At 40.5% G+C, this 21293-nt stretch overlaps 4 protein-coding genes across 4 annotated transcripts; 1 reads left to right on the top strand and 3 right to left on the bottom strand.

Moving 5' to 3' along the window:
• Positions 1-5037: 5037 nt before the first annotated feature.
• On the bottom strand, positions 5038-7270 carry LOC135679137 (uncharacterized). The gene is made up of 3 exons (XM_065192571.1): positions 6838-7270; positions 6619-6701; positions 5038-6195 (listed from the first exon to the last, which is right to left on the bottom strand). The coding sequence occupies exons 1-3, from the start codon at positions 7108-7110 to the stop codon at positions 5427-5429; spliced, it is 1125 nt and encodes a 374-aa protein (XP_065048643.1). The 5' UTR covers positions 7111-7270; the 3' UTR covers positions 5038-5426.
• Positions 7271-9041: 1771 nt separating this feature from the next.
• Positions 9042-12512, bottom strand: LOC103992180 (DNA-3-methyladenine glycosylase). Its single transcript, XM_009411791.3, has 6 exons — positions 12104-12512; positions 11972-12043; positions 11653-11776; positions 9976-10046; positions 9526-9583; positions 9042-9457 (listed from the first exon to the last, which is right to left on the bottom strand). Exons 1-6 carry the CDS (start codon positions 12356-12358, stop codon positions 9294-9296), a joined length of 744 nt encoding a protein of 247 aa, XP_009410066.2. The 5' UTR covers positions 12359-12512; the 3' UTR covers positions 9042-9293.
• Positions 12513-14009: 1497 nt separating this feature from the next.
• LOC103992179 (uncharacterized) lies at positions 14010-15443 on the top strand. The gene has a single exon (XM_009411790.3). It carries the CDS (start codon positions 14208-14210, stop codon positions 15126-15128), a length of 921 nt encoding a protein of 306 aa, XP_009410065.2. The 5' UTR covers positions 14010-14207; the 3' UTR covers positions 15129-15443.
• Positions 15444-16658: 1215 nt separating this feature from the next.
• LOC135679136 (small ribosomal subunit protein uS3x-like) lies at positions 16659-19825 on the bottom strand. The gene is made up of 6 exons (XM_065192570.1): positions 19683-19825; positions 19434-19581; positions 19168-19339; positions 17462-17516; positions 17259-17390; positions 16659-17087 (listed from the first exon to the last, which is right to left on the bottom strand). Exons 1-6 carry the CDS (start codon positions 19710-19712, stop codon positions 16923-16925), a joined length of 702 nt encoding a protein of 233 aa, XP_065048642.1. The 5' UTR covers positions 19713-19825; the 3' UTR covers positions 16659-16922.
• Positions 19826-21293: the final 1468 nt, after the last annotated feature.

Genomic DNA, 21293 nt, shown 5'->3' with positions numbered 1-21293 from the left:
TTATTCATCATTTGTCATGATTTTGAAATCGTTGTAAAAGGAAAAGAGAACTACAAAACTGTATTCTCTCTTTCTTTTTTACAATGACAAAGGGGGAGATAGCTAGCTTGTACAAGTCAAGAAGATGCAAAAACTTGATTTGCTAGCTTACCTATTTTAAGAAGCAAAGATTGCTAACTTGCTTATTTCAAGAAGAAAAATTGTCTTCTTGAACATCACTATCTTGAATATCTCAAGAAGCAAAACTTGCAATTTGCACATTGCAATAGGAAGCAAGAATCATGAGCTTACACAAGAAATTTATCTTGCATTTGCTTTCGAAATTTTTGCTAGCTTATATATTGTGAAACTTGTATATCGTAAAAATTGCTAGCTTGTTGGTCTAAAGAGAAGCAAAAAGTTGCTATCTCAAAAGAAGCAAATGTGCTATCTTGCCTATCTCAAGAGGCAAAAATGCTAACTTGCGCATCTAGCAAAGTGAGCAAAATTTTCAAGAAGCAAGAGTTGCCTTCTTGAACATCTCTAATTTGCTAGCTTGCATGATGTAGAACTTGCTATCTTGAACATTACCAAAAGTGCTATCTTATATGCTATAAAACTTGCATATCTAAAACTTGATAGCATGAATGTTCTAAGCATGATGTAACACTTGCTAAATCTTCTAGCTCCAAGATTGCATGATGATAAAACTTGATACTATGTTTTTCATGCAATGAGTTGAACCAATATCACACACACTTGATTGTGATACTTCTCCTTTTTGTTGATGACAAAGGGGGAGAAGTATGTTGATGAAAGTATGTTGATGACATGACATGTGATGCATAAGTTTATGCATATGTTCATGTTGATGTATTGCAAGTATTCATGATGAATATTGCAATGACTTGAATTCAGTTTGAATTCAAGGTTCTATCAATATGGCATATTGATAGGGGGAGTTTGTTTAAACTCCGGGAGTTAAGTTTAACTCCGTCATCAAGTGGTTGTCATCATCAAAAAGGGGGAGATTGTTGAATCTCGTATTCTGATGATGAAACTACTTGATATATGTTTATGATTTAATCTGCGTTTTGAGTGACGCAGGATGCTTCGATCAGGATGAGACAATTAAAGCAGGAAAATCATGTTGTGCCGAAGGAACATGTCAGAAGATTGGACGTCGGGCCGGTGGATCGGTCGGCGTATCGACAGAAGGCTTCGGGCCGTGGACTCGGGCATCGGGCCAAGAAGAGCGGGTATTGTGCCAAGGATATCGGAGTTGCAGAGTCAACTGGCCGATTGAGCAATAGGCTGCACGAGAGGACGATGCGCCGAAGAATCGGACGAAGCGTCGAGGGACCAATGACATGTCGGACAACTTGGTTAATTGCTTAGGATTAATTGTCTCGATTGAAGTTTTGTTTTGTTGTGCAGGATTAACTATGATAACGATGAAGACATAAAGCGAAACAAAGTGTTGGAGTCAAGCGCGAAGGATTTGTTGCGAGTTCGAGAGTTCGACGGAAGTCCGAAGATTCGTTGGGAGTTCGCGGAGCTCGCCGAGAAAGATCGGAGCTTGCCGAAGAAGCTCGTTGGAACTCGCTAAGAACAAATCGTGAAGTCTAGGAGCTTGCCGGGAGTCCGCAGAATGGTTTCCGAGAGTTCATCGGAAGACCGCCGGAAGTTTGCCGGAAGCTCGCTAGAAGAAGTCTTGACTTGCGGACTTTGTAATAGCTTAGAAAATGTCTTTAAATTCATAGTTAGCACGTTAATTAGGGTTAGGATTAGGTGTTAATCCTATAACCCAAGTAGGGGCCAATTAGGCCCAAGTTCGGACTGGTTTGGACCAAGTTTGGAGCCAAACCAAGTGAGCTGGAATAGTGAAGAGGTGCCACCGCCAGGGTTGGAGGTAGCACCGCCCAGGGCTGTGAGGTTGGGAGGTGCAACCGCCCCAGCCGAGAGGTGCAACCGCCCAGAGCTCAGTCTTCGAGCTAGACTGGGCGGTGCAACCTCCTCTGCCAAGAGGTAGCACCGCCAGAGCTCAAGTTTCGAGCTCTGCCAGGCGATGCAACCACCGAGCTCAGTCTTCGAGCTCTGGCAGAGAGGTGCATCAGCCTGAGCTCAGTCTCGAGCTCTGGCAGGTGATGCATTCACCGAGCTCAGTCTTCGAGCTCTGGCAGAGAGGTGCATCAGCCTGAGCTCAGTCTGGAGCTCTGCCAGGTGATGCAACCACCGAGCTCAGTTTCGAGCTCTGCCAGGTGATGCAATCACCAAGCTCAGTCTTCGAGCTCTGCCAGGTGATGCAACCATCGAGCTCAGTCTTTGAGCTCTGGCAGAGAGAAGCAATCGCCTGAGCTCAGTCTTCGAGCTCTACCAGGCGGTGCCACCTCTCCAGTCAAGAGGTGCAACCGCCTGATCCCAGAATTCTGGGATTTGATCGATTTGATCGTTTTGAGCTCGAATTTTGAATTGGGTTGGGGCCTATAAATACCCCACCCATTCAGCACTGAAAAGATACAGACCTACACCGAAATCTTGATCTTTTCTGTGATTCTAAGAGCTCAAAAGTGTTGTAAAGCCTTTAAGTCTCCTCCTTCTGTTCTTCAAGTTTTCAGTTGTAAAGTGAGGAGAGAAAGGTCTGTAAAGGTTGTCTCCTGAGCCTGTCAAAAGGAGAGAAATTGTAAAAGGGCAGTTTGGCCTTCGCCCATTGAAGGAAGGCACCTAGTTGACGTCGGCAACCTCGTCGGTGGAGGAAGCCAAAAGTGGAGTAGGTCAAGGCTGACCGAACCACTCTAAATCTCTGGTTTGCGTTTATTTTCGAGCACTTTATCATTACTGCAAACCTCCCTCATTACTACTGCTCTCTGCGCTTTCACGAACAAGTTCTAAGTGCTGTTCTTCCGAATCTGCATTCAGACGTAAATTCGTATTTTCATACGTTACTGTTTACGTTTACGTTTGATTCTGCAGAACTGTCTTCCGTGCTTTTACGAACGAACTTCTTTGCAGTTTATACTTACATTTTGATCCTATTGATAACTGCAAACTTTCCTCTTCGATTTTACGAACGAGTTTCAGCATTTAGACGTAAAACTGCATTCAGACGTAAATCGGCTTTCCTTGCTCAATCATCAGATCTCAGTTCACGTTTACGTCTTGATTCCAACTGCATACTGCCTTCTGCGAGTATACAAACAAGTTTCAAAGTTTAGACGTAAATCTGCGTCTAAACGTAAAACTGCGTTTAGACGTAAATCTGCGTTTAGACGTAAATCTGAGTTTAAGACGTAAATCTGAGTTTAGACGTAAATCTGAGTTTAGACGTAAATCTGCGTTTAGACGTAAAACTGCGTTTAGACGTAAGTCTGCGTTTAGACGTAAATCTGCGTTTAGACGTAAATCTGAGTTTAGACGCAATCTGCGCTTAGACGCAAACTGCACTTAGATACAAACTGAGAATTTGCTTTTGCATCATAACAGTTTTTGAACGAACGCAGCTTTTGGTTTTTAATCGCTGTAAGATTTCCGCTGCACTAATTCACCCCCCCCCCCCCCCCCCTCTTAGTGCTCTCGATCCTAACAATAATACCTCTAATTAGCCTCTCACATTATTTTAATTCAATTATCTCTTTTCATTATGAATATTAGATTTATCATTTTTCAAATGTTTTCAACAAAAATATTATCATAATCTTTTTTTTTTTTCTATTGGACACACTTTTTTAATACATCCACTAGTAATACTATTTGTCATTACAAATACCTAAAATTAAATAAACAAGGATGCTTTATCAAAAATAAAAGCTCCTATAATAAACTTTTATGAGACATGCCTCATATTTGATTTTTTTTACCAAGGAGAGCTCTTTTTCAAACTTTGATCAAAATTATATTATTTAATTTATAAAAAAAATAATTATTATCCTTTGATTAAGTTTAACTTTTTTTTAAGATAAACTAAACCAAACCGATTTTAACTAATCCCTAACTAATCAATTTAATTTAATATTATATTATCTCTTGATATTTTTAAATTACTTTCACCTCCATCACCATCTCCTTCTCTCACTCCTTTTTGGCATCTCTTTGGCTAACCTTTCCCTCCTCCTCCTCCTCTCCCTCTTCTATCTCTATTATTCTCTTCCTCCTTGTTTTTCCTTTTTCATTGCTCCCTCCCTCTCCTCCTCCTCATAATTTATCAAAAATAAATTATTACACTCAAGTTATATTTATTCAATAGAGCATACTAAAAAATATATTTTTATATAAAATTATTCTATATTTATCATAAAATTAAAAAACTTAATCTATCCTAAAAAAATATATTAATTTTTATATAAAAATTATCTTAAAATTTCCAAAAAATAATTATGCTTGAGCTACACTCATTCACAATATATAAAAATAAATATATTATTTTTTTATATAAATTTATCCTAGATTGATTATAAAACTAAAAAACTTCGAGTTATTCTCAAAAACATATTATTTTTATATAAAATTATTGTAAATTTTTTTATAAAAAAATCGTTACATTCAAGTTATATTCATTCACAAAATATATAAAAATATATTAACTTATATATAAAATTATCTTAAATTTATCAAAAAAACTAATCACAAAATCCTACATTTCTTATTTCATATTTCCCATATTGACTTAGTTACAATTGAAGTTAAAATCAATTAAACTCAATTACCGATAGAATAGGATTGTAACAAAAATTTATACTAATTTTTTTATCTTATGATGAATTTAAAATAAATTTATATAAAATTTAATATATTTTTAATAAGTTATGTAAAAAGTGTAACTCGATTTTAACCCAATGTAACTTGAATATAAGTGATCCAATAATCAATTTGACCCATGTTAAACCAACCTGTGGATTGGTTAGGTTTAAAATAGTCCAATTCAAAAGTATTATATATATATATATATATATATATAAAGAGTCTGTTATGGCAGCCGTGAGCTCAATCAACAAGATATTACGATAGGAAACGGGACCCACAGAGCATGACAATGTGGTGCGGTCTTATTGGTCCAGTACAGAGCTAAAACAGGCATGACAGATTCGGTCTGCGAAAGAAAATTTTCCAAGTCACAGATTAAAGTAAAAAAAATAATGTAAAAGATACACAGATTAACAGCTACGCCCAGAACTACAAGGCTGCTCCCTATCAGAAAGCCAGAGCTTCCTCCACCCACCTCACCCTCTTGTATCAGCTAACATGGATGCTTAGTCTTCACATCTCTTGTCATAACGTGCCATCTCTTCACTAAATTATAATCAGTAGCACTGGCAGTAGAACCAATAATTGTCACGCTTGCAACAGTTGACGGCAATTTTGTGAGGGAGGGGGAGGAAGTGTAACAGTGGTTGCATGATATGGTGGCACTAAAAACTTGCACCGTCAAAGCTATCTCCCAAACCATCGCTTTAACTCACGCTTCTGGCCTCACTGCCATGACATGGTGGCAACGATGCAACTTCCGGCGCCTGCGGTGGTGACGACGACAACACAGGATGATTTGTGTTGTCCAGCAAACTGCTGATCGATCGAGCTTTCACCATTCCTGTCTTCTTCCTTTTCGTCCTTGACTTCTCCTCCTCTTCCTTTATGTTGTCCACCCCAGTGTCGAAAGCAATGGCAGGTTGCTTCCTTGGCTTTCTCTCTTCTTCCTCCAGCTTCTGCGGTGAAGTTAGCGGCACAACACTACTATTCCTGATATCGATACTCCATTTGGGCTTGCTGGTACCCAACTGCCCCCTGACACTGCTCATGCTCCTGAGCCTTCCTTTCCCGAGATGGTGCTCGCAAAGGGAGTACCCGACGAGGGTCTGCTGGCAGCACCGCCACCCCCTTCCATTGACGCGGCTGCACCGTGATCCCTCCATCAGCACCGCCGGGCTCCTCCGCCTCTTCCCGTTAACATTTGTCCCATGCCCAGCTCTCACCACTGCTGCCCCACCATCGCACCCTTCCTTATCACTATCCTTAACACTGGTGCAATTATTGTTCGCTGAAGCAGGACCAGAGCTTGCTCTTGCCTTCGCCTTGACCTTTTTCTCTTTCTCCCTCAGCTTGCCTTCAAATCCTCCGTCCCCATTTCCGTTTTCGTCCCCTCCTCTCGTGTTCTTCTGTGGCGATACCGTCTCCCCAAGCTGCGCCGCTTCTGACGCTACTGCACCTGTGCTGACACTCGTCCTAGGGAGGCAAAGAGATGCCAGAATGGAAGAAATTGCATCACACCCCAGATCTCATCCGTGGATTAGTATCGCACCACAGTGCACCCACACTTAACTCTTCACTCTTGTGTAATGAGCTACCACAAGTTTGGGATGAGCTAATTAAACTACCCACAACTAAAAGAGGAGGAGATGTGTGCGTGTGTGGGATGCACTCGTAGATGGGAATGAGGGTGGGCTGTTATTATGGGTCAGGCTGTCATGCATCGTGTATATAAATATATATATATATATATATATATATATATATATATATCAGCAGCAATTAAATACATGGATGCTTTTATTTTTATTTTGTTTGTTTTTATGCCCGCAGGCAATGCTGATGATACAAAGGCAAGAAGGCATTTCCTAAAGGGAGAAAGGGAGCAAGTTTACCTACCTATTGCTTCCATTGGCCTGGGCAAACCACCTCTCGCTGGAATCCACCATCACCTCCTCCTCTTCCTCCACCTCCTTGGGCACCTGCAACGAGTCCCAAATCCTCATCCCCCACAAGGGCGTGCACCAATCACCACATTGCACCCAGAAGCGAAGAGATAGAGTAGCCACGCAACTGAGAAGCCCAAGAATTGAAGCAAAGGTGGAAGTAACCGAGTACCTGCACACTGCCGCTGCTGCTTGGGGCCTTAGCGTCTGGATATGGATCTGAATGGAAAGGATCCACAACAGATCTTCCACGGTTTGGATTCTCCCCCAACTCATGGGGGTCTAGCGGCAGATCCGCAACCGGGTGCAACCTTTCTCCCACAGGTCCTCCTGCACTACTATTCGGTGGGTGGTCTTGGAGGGATGGATCTTGGGAGACACGAAGAGGGGCGAGAGAAGGGACGGAGAAGCAGGTGGAGGAGGAGGGTCTTTTACGGATCCTCATGGTGCACGAGATTGGGAGAGAAAGGGAGATGGATGGATGAGGAGTGAGAAGGGGGTGCGAAATTAGAAGCCTTCAGCGACACCGCACTCAAAAGACCAAATAATAAAGAGGAGCTCTTTTTGTTTCCCTTTTTCTCGTTTAATTATTGGATAAACGGGAAGGAAGGATGAAAGAAAACAAGAGAAATAAACGAAATAAAAAATCACAATATCGACCATAACAATGATGATAATAACAACAGCTCACAATAAAGAGGAAGTCCGGGGAGGGTGGCCCCCGGCACGTGCGGTCGGGCGCGCGGATCCGCCACCGGCAAAACCGGTTGGCGGCGGTTTACGTTGCCACGGACTAGATTTCCATTTAAATCTAGTCCGGGCGGACCTCGAGAGAGGATCCACGAAAACATTGGGCCCCTCTCTATCCGCCAACGGGAGCCTGGGATTCCGATCCTTCGGATCCCGAACGCTGGCTCTGCTAAGATAGGCGAGCCGCGCATGGGTCTGAGCACAGACAGCAACAGGAAGTGGAATCCAACCTTCTTCCCCCATCTGACTGCCATGAGCGGTGATGGCGACCCTCGCAACATTAATCTTTGCTTTCGTTGTTGTTGTCGTTGTTATGTGGACACGTCCAAACAATCTCTCATCTTTAAAGGCGACGCCTTTCCCTCTTTCTCTCTCTCTCTCTCAAGATCCTGCTTAGAGATGGAAGGACTAAGATTATTTTCTGTAGCAATGTCATGCGGCATTTGGTGTGATGGTCGGGCCCAAACATTAAAGGCTAATCCTAATTCTATCTTTTCGACCCAAGACCAGGAGTAACAATGGGCCCCGATTATTTGACCCGATTCTTATATTCGATGTTATTATTATTCCAATTTGTGTCGATTCAAAGAAGTTTATCTTTTAGCCTTACAGCGTGTGATCTATGTTTATCGACCGTCTCATTTAATCCTCGTTTATATTTGTACCTATTTTAGTCGTTTTTAATTACAGAATTTGATGTCGGTTCACTGTTTTATCATATTTGGATCTAATATTAAAAATGGATGTTATACTCACCACCTACTATGTTTCGATTATGATTATGATCGTTCGTTCATTTCTAGTGATGTTTTAACAATTTGATGACCGATATAGCTTCGTAAGTTCGGCTTTAATATCAGTCGTCACAATCCGATCTTTAACATGAAGATTTAATATCAGTTATAATACACGTATTATAATTTTATGAATTAATGAAATTAAATGGGAAAATTGGATAAGCTGGAGCAAGATTCACACAATTTTAAGATGATGATGATGATGATGATGATGATGATGGCTTAAAAGGCTGGAGTAGCAGATGAATGGAGGTTGGCTTGTTCCCACATATAAGCCTATAGTCTCCTATTGTTTCATGAGCAACAGCAGCATGTGAACCCAGCAAATAGATGAGAGAGAGGGACTGTCAATGCAAAGTTCACATGGGGAAGTCACTTGTTTCCGTCCTATCAGCACCACGCCAAGTATAGTTAAGTGGTCCTGTGGGGTCCAACACCACATGCAAAGACATCGAGGCCAACACCATCCTCTGCCATTTCATTTAGTTCTCGACATGCAACAGAGACACTGTACGACAGCAACTCCTCAACCGAGATTCCAACATTGAAGAAAGAGAGAGAGAGAGAGAGAGAAAGAGAAGAGAGACTATTTGTCATAATAATCGACTCGTTTATCACATCGAAATGTTATCCGAATTGAGTTTAAGATTACATACAATCTCTTTGTACTTATAAAGAAAGAGAGTGGTTTGGATGGGGTTTCCACGCGAGAGTTAGAATCTCTCGGGCGACGGATTGCAATCCCGCACGCTTTGCTGCCACCTGCACGGAGACACATGTTGCTCCAACTCTCTCAGAGGACGACAGCTTCCACGAGTACATTTTGCAGTGGGCATTTCAACAAACATTAAGGCTTCAACAAGTACAGAAATGTTCACAAAAGAAATATAGGATCTACAGATATGTTTCCACGAACATTGGATTCGGCTATATAAGCCGCGGCAAACGTTGCAAGAATAAAAGTAGAAACAAGAACGACAACATGAGTAGTTGTGTTACACACCGACTATTCTCCATTGTCAATGACGGGTGTAATACACTGCAGGGTGCAACGTTCCTTGTGCGGATCCACCGCTTTCATTTACGGAGGATGAAGTGTGTTTTTGGGGGCACTTATCCAGGGAGTACCAGCAATGGCAAACCTCCACGGTGCCGTGATGTGCTCAGGCAATGCGTACTGGATTCCCACACGTGGCCCCACCAAGATCTTCTCTGGCGCCGGCCCATCTAACACTTCCAAGCCTCCTGAGGATATGAGAATTGTTAGCCAAAAGAAAGATTAATAAGTACTAATTCTGTTCAACATGTCATACCGCGGGTGTAAAGTGGATGGTTTGACCAAGCAGTTGTAATCCCTAATGCTTGACCAACCTATCGACAAAAACAATTAAGAGAATTCCACCAGAGATTATGATGACAGAAGAAAACATATGCTTATCAAAGTTCTGGAAAAAATAAAAAGTCCGATAGATACTTAAAGAGGAAGCTCTTGTCGGTTTATTTGTTCATACATATAACATCTTTGAGGTTGTGACCGAAATAACCAAGCCTTCATGCTTATTTTTGTCACAAAAAGAAAAGTTCTTGGATTGCCAAAATTAATAAGACCAAATAACGTTTATAGAGATTGCTATTTTGCAACAACATTACATCTTACAAAAAGAAAAAAAAACATTTAATCTAGTCTTCCTGTCTGCAACATGTAAAGTATTTAAATCATGTATGCAAGAAACCAAAGAACATATTATGGAGAACAAGCTGACCTTTCCAGGTCCTGTTAGCAGGACAGGCTTCTCAGCCTTCCGCCCTCGACGTTCTTCGATAGTCCCAAGACCTGTAATTAATCATAAAAAATTCACAATTCTTCCTCTAGCATAGTAAATCTTTTTTTGTTCTTTTCAATAAAATGAAATATTGATAGTGAATCGCAGAGGAAATGCAGCAATGGATCACCTAGGATATCAACAAAACCATAATAACGAGGCACTGACAGAAAGATTGGATTCTCTCAAACTGAATGCCCAAAACCGGTAGCTAACGAGTCGAGAGTTAGATGCTTAAGAAAAAGAGTACACTGAATAGTCATATATAAAGTATAAACTTATATAAAGTAAAATGTCCAGAGCTTATCATTTCTTACTTCTAAGAGAAAAATAATATTACAATGCACTGAAGTGCTTCATGCTTTAAAAGTGGCATATACTTGATAGATACTTGCAACTGATGTGCAGAAGAATTTACAGATAACATTGAGGCTTATGTATTAGATTACCCCACCGAGAAGATCAAAAAGCCTCCTGAAATCAGAGAAAAAGAAACATATAAAGGCACAAAGGGAAAAAACCTGCAACAAAATTTTGGGAGAAGAACTCACAGGAACAAATTAAATAAGTTCAATAAGTCTATGAGAAAAGACTAAGTGAGGAAAAAAAAACAGAATCACAATATGGACTGTGGTAAAAGTACTAATACGGAGATATCTTCTTAAGGAGTGAGTGAAAATAATTGGCAAATGAACAAAACAAAAAAATGAATATGCCATTAATTTTATTTTTCTGAACATCTTCATGTTAAGCCTTCAGTTTAAGCAGAACACTTGGGCAATCAGGGATAACTGGTAACGGCACTCTGTAATAGTTATTCTGGCAACCAACCAAAGGGTTTCTCATGGAAGATTTATTTCGCCTAATGGTTATAAGTCACAGAAGCATCTAAAATAATCTTTTATGCAAGGAGACAAAACAGAGATATACATTTACAGAACCATCCGGTTCCTTGAGAACCTACATTCTCAAGTCCATTAATTTCACAAAAACATATGTGCATCTCAGCCTCCTTTTGCCACACAAAAGATATAGATGTAAGTTTCTTATTATCTTTTCCACAGTAACGAAAATGAGTTGGATGATAGACTAAATATGTCAGCTCACGACATAATTTCCATATCCAATAAAAATGGTGGCATAATTTCAAATATTAAAGGACTGCAGCAATGTGGAGCAATAGAATGAGGAACTAATTGTGCTTTTGGTTTTAAATTGCAAAGAGAAGTTAATGTAGCCTTGAGAAAGTTAATCCATATCCACCGGAGCATGTGATGAATCTTGAAAGAAGTGGAACCCTGCCAATTATGCTGAGGTTATACACCAAAAGCGGTTTATCAACCAAACTGCGGTCGATGCTCTGTGCACCGGAGTACATGTTGTTAAGCTGAAACATGATCAACATCGGTACCATTTCAATTAAGGCCTCAAAGCATACAAATTGAATTATCATTAGTGAGCTCACAAATCTTGACACACAGAGATGTATGGAGAAAATTTTATGATTGTTTTAAATAAGATGATCATGAGACAGAATGCGCTACAAAGAATTTCCAAGTATTATATACAATTTTAAGCTAACTTGAGCATGCATAAAGCAAATAAAACAAGATATACCACTAATGGGCGCACAAGAGCGTATCAAGACGGCTGCACCAACTCCCTCTTTATCTGCTACAACATTGAGCATTGTATGGAGTCCATAGCAAAGATACACATATGCATGCCCTCCTGGTCCAAACTATCACAAAAGAACTCAATACTTTGATCAAAATCTAAACTTGGAATCAAAAAAATATATCTATCTTTTACTAGATTACATGGCTTAAATCTAGCAGATGCGACTCGATTATCCTATCTAAGAATGAAATCACCCTGGTCAAATGGTAAAAACGAAAGAGAGAAGAAAGAAATTAGGGAACAGATCGGCACTTACTACTGGCGCCGTTCGTGAAGTGATGCCGAATCGACCATGGCATGCCGAATCATTCGGTCTATAAGCCTCGACCTGCAACAGTCGAAGCATTCAAAACCTAATTTCACCTACGAGAGAGAGAGAGAGAGAGACCTCGGTGATCTGGAGAACGACTTCATCGCGTCGAAGGAACTTGCCCAGCAAGCGAGGAGCGAGTTCGAGGGAATCAACCAGGAAAAAATCCTTGGGCAAGATCGCAGCCGGCTCCGAGGGGAGACGAAGTCCGTCCACCGAACATCCCGCCGCCTCCTCCGGCGCGGCAGGCGGAGGCCTCGGGATGCTGTCCCCATTCCTTCGGTTTCTCCGCGCGGTTCTCTTGAACCGGGCCGGAGATCCGCCGACCGTCATCGCCGCCGCAGCTGCCTGCTTTCCTTGTCCCTCCAGTGAGCTTGTAGATTCGTGTTGCGACGACTTTTCTCGGGGCGACACGAAGCTGGACGGTTAAGATCATCCGACGAATCCTCTCCCGCGAGTCGAGGTCTCAAAATTAAGTCCTTAATTACCACTGTCTTGGCTTTAATCAAAATTAATCAGTACTAGTATATGCGGAAGCTCTATAAAAAAAATATTTGAAGAATAAATGATGAAAACGAAAATGCTTACGATCCAATAATAAACTGCGAAAGTCCATTCTTTTCTTCTTATATAATTATCAATAATAATCGGCACCAAAATCAAAGTCAACATTGAGGGTGAAAAGGGACTGTCCGATATATTTTGAGAGACTTCCAATTCCAAAGTCAAGATCGAGGTCCTTCTTTGAGATTTTATCATCCTCACCTCACATTCACTTCAGATGTAATCAACATGTCATTGCTGAAAAATGTTGCCTCAGTTTGTCTTGGGGAAGACGTAACGAATATAGGTTGGCCAATGTAATTCAAGTTTGAACTGAGCTCTCGAGCTCTCTCGTTGGTCAATTTCAATTTGGTGGCTGCTATTAATGACGATCGATCTTATAAACGCTCCAAGGATTTGTCTTTCGTCAAACACTTGGCGGAGGCGGCGGCTACCAAGAAAACCAGGTGGAAGTTTGACACAAAAAAGCTGCGTGTGCTGACCTGAAACCTCACTCGAGTCCACGCCGTCGCCGTTTTGCGTGGCAAACAAGAAAAGCTCTCGTTATGCAATATTAATAAAAAAATTAGATTAAAACTTATTCTAAACTAAAGAAAAAGAAATCGACAAACCTATCCTTGCAATGTTTGAATACAACATATTTGCTCATGCAAATCTTTATGCACATGTCCCTTGAGACATCATCCTCACTGTTAGTGTCTGTCTTTTTGGTTATTTCAACAGCATATGTTAAAACTTAGATTTATAAGGTTAAATACTTTGAAGCGATATATATATATAATAAATTTTAATACATATCCTATATTTTTTTATAAAAAAAATAATACTGCTAATTTTAAAATATCTAAATTGTCCCTTTTTTATTATAATATTTTAGTCTATAATAATATTTTGACTATAAAAACAACAAAAATAAAAAATATATAATATTAAAATAATAAATAAACAATGACATCTAGAAAGATATGATATGATGTCACTTATAATTTTTTTCAATAGTATTTATAATGTCTTCAGTACATCAATAAAATATTATAAATATTACGAAAAAACAAGAAATTTTTATATATATATTTTTAAATTAAAAATATTATTTGAAAAAAAAAAATAAAAGAGGATATTCCTTTTGAGAAATACTTAAAATATGAATTTTTTTTAATAACCTATATATATACAATTTTTTTAAAAAATAATATCTAAGGATTTTAGTGGGCACAGTTATCAGATAAGCCCTTCTAGAAGGCCCACGCGGGCCCAACCCTTTGTCATGGCCCACAGCTGGTCAAACCATGACGAGTCAATCCCAAATCCCCTTCCCAAGCCAACTCCATCGCAACACTGAAGAACTTTCGAGGATCCAACAAATTCATGGAACCATCTAGAGTTGTACCTCAGTTGTTCCACTTTAAAACCTTCCCACCATTCTTCTCCCATATCATCTCTCTCTTTCTCTCTTGCTTTCCTCGTAACAAGGTAGCTTACTCCTAACCCCAAGGATGATCCCATAACTTCTCTTTCCTCCCTAGCTCAAGGAGTCTCCACACATACCATATACACCCAAAGCCGGTGTTGTCCCTCTCCAATTTATCCGGCAAAATCCTGCAGGGCCTGAGAAAGCATGGGCACTTTGGTGGGTCACGTGGCACCAGGGTTTGGGTTCCTGGTGATTGGGCTGTGGCACCTCTTCAACCACATCAAGCTGCACTCCATGCACCCCAACTCCTACTGTTCCCCTCCATGGTTCCCCACATCTAGGCTCAGGCACCTTGAGCTCTACCTCATCATCTTTGGCAGCCTGGCTTCCATCTCCATGGAGCTGGTCATCGGCCCGGAGAAGCACAACCCCTTCGACGACGACGGCACCATCCCCTCCAACCACCTGCACAACTTCGAGCACGCCTCCATCTCCCTCGCCCTCCTCATCTACGCCTCCTTCGCAATCGTCTTTGACCGCGTCAAGCCGAGGCTCCGCGACGAGATGACCATGCTCCTCGCCGCCGCCGCCTTCGGGCAGCAGCTGCTCATGTTCCACCTCCACTCCGCCGACCATATGGGCATGGAGGGGCAGTACCACTGGCTGCTGCAGACCGTCATCGTGGTGTCGCTCGCCACCGCCCTCCTCGGCGTCGCCCTGCCGCGGAGCTTCCTGGTGAGCTTCGTCCGGTCGGTGAGCATCGCCTTCCAAGGTGTGTGGTTCGTCGTCATGGGCTTCATGCTGTGGACGCCCAGCCTCATCCCCAAGGGCTGCTTCATGAACCTGGAGGAGGGGCACATGGTCGTCCGCTGCCACACCGACGCAGCGCTCCACCGCGCCAAGTCCCTCGTCAACCTCCAGTTCAGCTGGTACATGGCTGCCATGGCCGTGTTCTCCATGCTTCTCTTCTTGTTCCTGTCCAAGGTCTACCCCGAGGAGCCGCAATACCTGCCTCTTCTCAAGGAGGAGGAAGAAGAGGACTTGGAGTCACAGAAGAAGCTGATGGAGTCTGGGAGCTTCGTTCATATGGGTAAAAGGCTGAGATCCATTGAGCTTGGGAGGTAAAAAGGCAAAAGACCAATGAACTATTGCATCAGTTAATTGTGTGTCCCACCTTGTTAATGGCCTACAAGAACTTGTTGGCTTTTCTTTTCTCGTTTCCTTTTTACTTTCGTTCTTCTTTATCTTTTTTGTATAATCCAGCTCTTATCAAAAGGTGTCTAGTGGGATTATTTGGGGAATTCTTTTGGCTGTCAGTGGTGTGTGGCTCTTCCTGAAGGAGGAGTTACTATTGTGATTTGGGATGTGTAAAGAGAGTGGGGGCTAAGATTGGTCTCTGTTTGTGTCACCAAATAGTACAATTTTATGTGTTTATTCTCACCATCCATCTTTTTGATCTGAAGAGAATTGTCTGTGGTTTTCTGGCATCTTTTGGGTCAAAAGTTTCCTGCCCTATATGAATGCCCGAAAAAGCTTGGCCAGAAGCAGTTCAAGCAGCAATGAAGATGTACTACAAGATTTCAACAAAACAGGGTTCGAATATTTTGACGATTAAATAGAGTTTAGGATATTTCTATCCTAGTAACATTCAGACCGTACAATCAATGATTCAAACAGATCAAGATCCAAATTCCTGATTATTCGATTGGCAAACCGGGAGTTCAATTTGAAATTTGCCATCTAAGAGACGTGTCTGTCTCTCTCACACATCTTTGTCATTTGAGATGGGTTCTTTTGTGCCCCACCTTATCCATCCACAGGTACAAAAATGGGATCTCTTAGAAACTAAAGAGATCGAAGCATTGATGATTGAGTATAGTGCATTAGTCGTGCATCATTTTCACAGAACCAACGCTGCTTGGAATGATACTTGTGAATCAGATCATGAAAACCCAAAAGATAAGGCTCATTTGACCAATAAAAAAGGGCCAGATCAGATGAAACAAGGACACAGGAGACAATACAATAGAATAATGATTTCTTGGCATTGAAGTGTTCGTGCCTTCAAAGCAACTAAAACCCAAAAATAGTCCATTTGCCATGAAACCATATTGAGCAAACAACTAACTTTCCACATCATTTCACGCACCCAACTAGTGGAAATGGCACCCCAAGGCTCAGAAAATTCTACTGACTAGCAAACAAATTACAAACAAGCTGTGGCTGACCTAAGCTTGATTGATATTGTAGCAAAAACTAGTTGCTTAATCACTAAGATCCCAACTCTCAACAACTGTCATCAGAGGTTCGTAAGACCCCTTGCGAGCAATCGTTCTGCAGTACTCATTACCTCGACCATCTACAGTTCACTTATTACTGTAGGTTGGGTATGCTTGACATAAAACAGGATGAGTCAATGGTACTCAACATGAACCGAGTCCCCCATCTACTCTTTGTAGGACTCTGATTGGTATCGGGATAATAAATGATTTAACCCATATGCAGTTTAGTGAAGACTTTGGGGATTCAACGGAGCTATTACCATTTACAAATTAGAAATTTCTATGACAATTGAACAGAACATCATTCCATATTTATCCGAAAAATAGCTTCAGATAACCGCAATTTGCTTCTATACCAACCCAAACTAGTCTGTGGAACTAATACAAGGAAACTTAAAACAACTATGTTGAAGTCAGTACATTTTTCCTCCAAATAAATAATTCCAAATCATTTTCTAGCCCAATGAAACAGAAACAAAAGGGATCGGTGCAATTCAACCATTACAAACAATATTAATCTGGAAGATACCATCATAAAGCGAGTTTGGACACCGCAAATAAACCTAAGTTGATTAACTCTTTTTTGAAAGGAAAACAAGGAAATTCAACTCAGCAACACACACCCCCCCCCATGAGGTCATACAGCGGCAATCTCTGGAGCCACTGGTGGTGCTGGCCTAACGTATTCTTCTTCATCCTTTGGTGGATGAATGGTGACGAGATCCGGAAGAGGGGTAGTAGGACCTTGCTTTCCCTTTGGATCCCAATCCAACATAATTTTTACCTTGATTCCAAGAACACCCTAAGCATGTAAACAGACGGTTAATCTCCGAAAAAACATCATGACATCCTGCTAGTTGCATTGGAAACATATCCTTGCTAAAGGCAAGCAAAACACACTGATGATTTGAAAAGGCAAAAGGAACACTAAATCAACAACAAAAAACTAGTGCAGTAAATTTTAGACACTAACCTGTCTTAGGAGCACATGCCTCACCGCTGAGTCAATATATTCATTGACCGGCTGACCAGAAGAAATCATGTAACCATCCTTGAATTTCATCGACTTAGCTCGCTGAGCCCTAAGTTTTCCACTTACAATTACCTATGATAAATCATGAAATAAACCTCCAATCTCCACAGAAAAATTAATTCAGGCTTAGTTCCAGAATATACCTCACACCCCTTTGCACCACTCTCCATGACAAACCTCAGGACACCATAACATGCCCTGGAACAAAACACATGCAATTAAGACACCCTTGAATAGATAACTCCAACAAACAACAAGATATGCCAACATGTTTGGAAATAAACATCAGTCTGCTCAAAAAAAATTCAAAGCAAAGCCATCGATCAGCAGCCTAAGATAAAAAATAAGAACAAAATGTTGGAGAATATTCCAAACCCCAAGCATACAAGATACAAGAAGCCTGACAAACTCCATAACTCAGTCGTATGAGCATAAAAAACAAACCATCAGAAAATCATATATAGCCCAGCCACAGAATAAAAAACCACAAATGCTCAAATCGTTAGTAAGATAGTAAAATGCAAAAAATGTACAACCAAAAAAGTAGAGAAAACAGGCAACACTCGTATTCAGAAACATAAAACAAAGACAAAAACACAAAGTCATGCAGACATACATATACACATTTCATTAGCTCAGCTCTAAATTAGGACATATCTTACATAACTCCAATACTAATTTTGAAAGAATAAGCCAACTCAATAGAGCCACATATTCCAAATGTTAGTCAACACCAGCCTAACCCAAGTGACATTGCAAACCGATGAAAATAGCATTTTTAATCAGAAACTATCATACAAATCCCTGCACAAAAATTATCAAATTTGCAAACATGTTGCCAGGAGAATTGACATGAGATCAAGAGATACCACGAACCCAATTGCATCCATGGCAATCTTAATATTGTCATCTTCCGACACAAAGTTGGTACTGAGCAACCTATTTGCTTTATAGATGACAATAATCACACACAATAACTAAAAAATGACAACCAGGTGACAGTGTGGCCACGACATCAGCCCGTACAAGATTCAAGGAAGGCCAATATATGCAAGCCTTACACAAGACTCAAGTCATAGTCACCCAGATTCTGAATGAGAAAAATTATCAGGTTGTCAAGATATCTAATGATGCCAAAAAGACATTAGCTTCTGATGGCCACTGAAAAATTGTATAAAAATAGCTGATGAGCCACACTACATACAAGATATGGCACACAAGAGTAACCTAAACAACCAAAGAAACAAACAGGCATAAAATAAGTTTAACACAGAACAGTAAAGCCAAATTTATCGATTCCCTACAGTACTTCTCCTCTCACTTGTGCAAAAACCTACATCTATATGCCCTCATAGAACAAAAGGTCATACTTTTCACTACTCAATAAGATGTGATTACAATAATGAATAAATGTGTTGCCAGGGGGTTTTTATGTCATGAAAATAAGAAGCATCATGAACCTAAATGCATCCATGGCTATCCTGATATTGTCACCTTCCGACACAAAGTTTGGTTCTGAGTAACCTATTTGCTTTATAGATGACAGACATCACAACTTACATGCCCAAAATAACTTTCTTCTGATGTACCAACCTACATCACCACGTCCTAGTCTAATAATGAGATATTCTTCAATCGGACACAAGTGAAAAACAACTCGCGTTATCAATTTCAGCTACTAGTAGATAACACAAAGTCAACCGTCGGTCTTGAGAAAAATCATAAGCGTGAAGTGACTTATAATAACCATATGGAAACAAACATCTTACGAGAGAAATACGAGCATAACTACAGAGTTAGAATCAAAACAGTAAACACCAAACTTAAAAAAGGGTGAATATATCCCAACCTCCTAACAGCAAGGCCGCCAAGAAGCTTGTAACGGAGAGATTCAGCCTGAGCAATGGCACAGAGACCCCTATTGTTCACCTTCTCGGCGTACAGCTCAACGCCATTCTCCGGAAAGTTGAATCTTTTCTGCACCACTGATGTCAGTTCCCTAATTCTCCTTCCCTTCTCGCCTAAACCATCAGATAAAAGCATCAAAACACCGAACAACACCCCTTTATAACCCAAAAAAAGGGAACTAAAACATCGAAACAAGTGTCAAATCACCAAGAACGTTCTGGGTGCGCGTCGCCCGTATAATGATCTCAGTACGCATGGGCGTGACCCTAACTTCCACACCCGAATAGCCATCCTCCGCAAGCTCCCTCGTCAGGACCTCGTTCAGCTCCGCGAAGAACACCCCATCCGCCACAAACTGCGAGAAGGGATAGAAATAAACGAAATTTAGCGAACTTCGAACTCAAGAAAGAAGAAATATTGAGGGAAAGAGGATATTTGGAAGGGAAGAGAGAAGACCTTTCGCTTCTTACTCATCTGGGTCGCCATTTGCGCAGGGATTCAAGATAAGCGAATTCGCCGCAGCTATGAGTTCGGGTCTGTGGTCTTAGCTGACAAAGAAACCCTAGAAGAGACGAGGGACAGCCGCAAGACGATTCTTAAATAGCGGTTTGGGGGGACGATCGGACGGTCCGAAGACGTTGATGATAAATAGAAGGTTTAGATGGATGTAGCGCAGAGTCCTGTTCGGTTCGAATCGAAATCGGGTCTGAACCGCACCAAACCGGTCCGAGAGTTCGTCGATTTCAAATCGAATTAGAATCGAATGATTTGATTAAAATTCTTTATTTTTTTAAGAATCGAAACCGATGATTCCTCACTTAATGATTTTGGTTCCGATTCGAACCAACGGTTCATAATTTTTAACAAAATTATGATTTTTTATTTTAAAATTATTTTTAATTAAAACATTAACTATTCGAATAGAAATCAAAATAGTTCAAAATCAACCCTATATTAATTGGTTTTGATTTTTAAAATTTAGAAATCAAAATAGTTGATTATCGGACCGAATAGAGTATTATAGTTTTCATATGATTTTTAATCTCGATTAATCACAATGCAAGTTTATGATATATTCTATTTATGTAATAAGAGATCATTTGGTCGATCAATCATTGGTGCGACTATCTATACGATTTTATCCTTTGTAAGCATATAAACTTCAAAAAGGATTTCTAAGGGTAAAGGAGACTTGACATACTTACGAATCCTTAGTTCTTATGCTCCTCAACCAACGTCCGATTAAATAGTCTTATCAATCAGATTTAACTATTTTATAATAAAATTAAAGAAGAAAAACTATTTTACTCCAAATGTCAAACTCACCATCTGGTTTTTGACATTTTTGTCTTTTACATCATACACACATGATTCATTTCTAAAAAATATTTATAATCTTTTAGATCAATTCTAGCATGAATCTTCTGTAGGAGAACCTCTCTCTCTCTCTCTTAAAGTCTCTTAGATCAGTTTTAACACGAATCTTCCGTAGGAGAATCTCTCTCTCTCTCTCTCTCTTATAATCTTTTGATAAATTCTAGCATGAATCTTCTGTAGGAGAACCTCTCTCTCTCTCTTATAATCTCTTAGATTGAATCTTCTGTAGGAGAACCCCTCTCTCTCTCTCTCTCTCTCTCTCTCTCTCTGTCTGTGTTTGTTTGCCTTCATGTTTAAGCCCCTCGATCTAATGATTATTGTTAAGGCAAGCATTGTATCTGTGTTCGTTGCGTCACAATCACCTCTCGATTCCAGGAACACAACATACAACATCAGCTGCTCGTTTCTACTGGGCCACAACACCACGTACATCAAAAGATCCTAATGTCGAGGGGGCAAAGACAGCACCGAGAAACATCTGACATTTTTCTCGATTAACCAAAGTAGGTGGTTCAGCAATCCAAGTTTTGCCCAACTGAGGTCCCATTTTGAGGGTGAAATGTATCATAATATGCTGCCATTTGGTGTTCCCCCCACTACACATCCAGTCTGCAATCAAAGGACCAGACGTATAAGATCTGTATGTTTCTTGTTCTGCATGCAAACTAATTGTTTAGAGGACAATTCACA

Source organism: Musa acuminata, chromosome BXJ1-7, assembly GCF_036884655.1.
Source record: "Musa acuminata AAA Group cultivar baxijiao chromosome BXJ1-7, Cavendish_Baxijiao_AAA, whole genome shotgun sequence".
NCBI lineage: Eukaryota > Viridiplantae > Streptophyta > Magnoliopsida > Zingiberales > Musaceae > Musa > Musa acuminata.
Note: the sequence above shows the minus strand (reverse complement) of the source record. Positions and strands in the feature narration are given on the sequence as shown.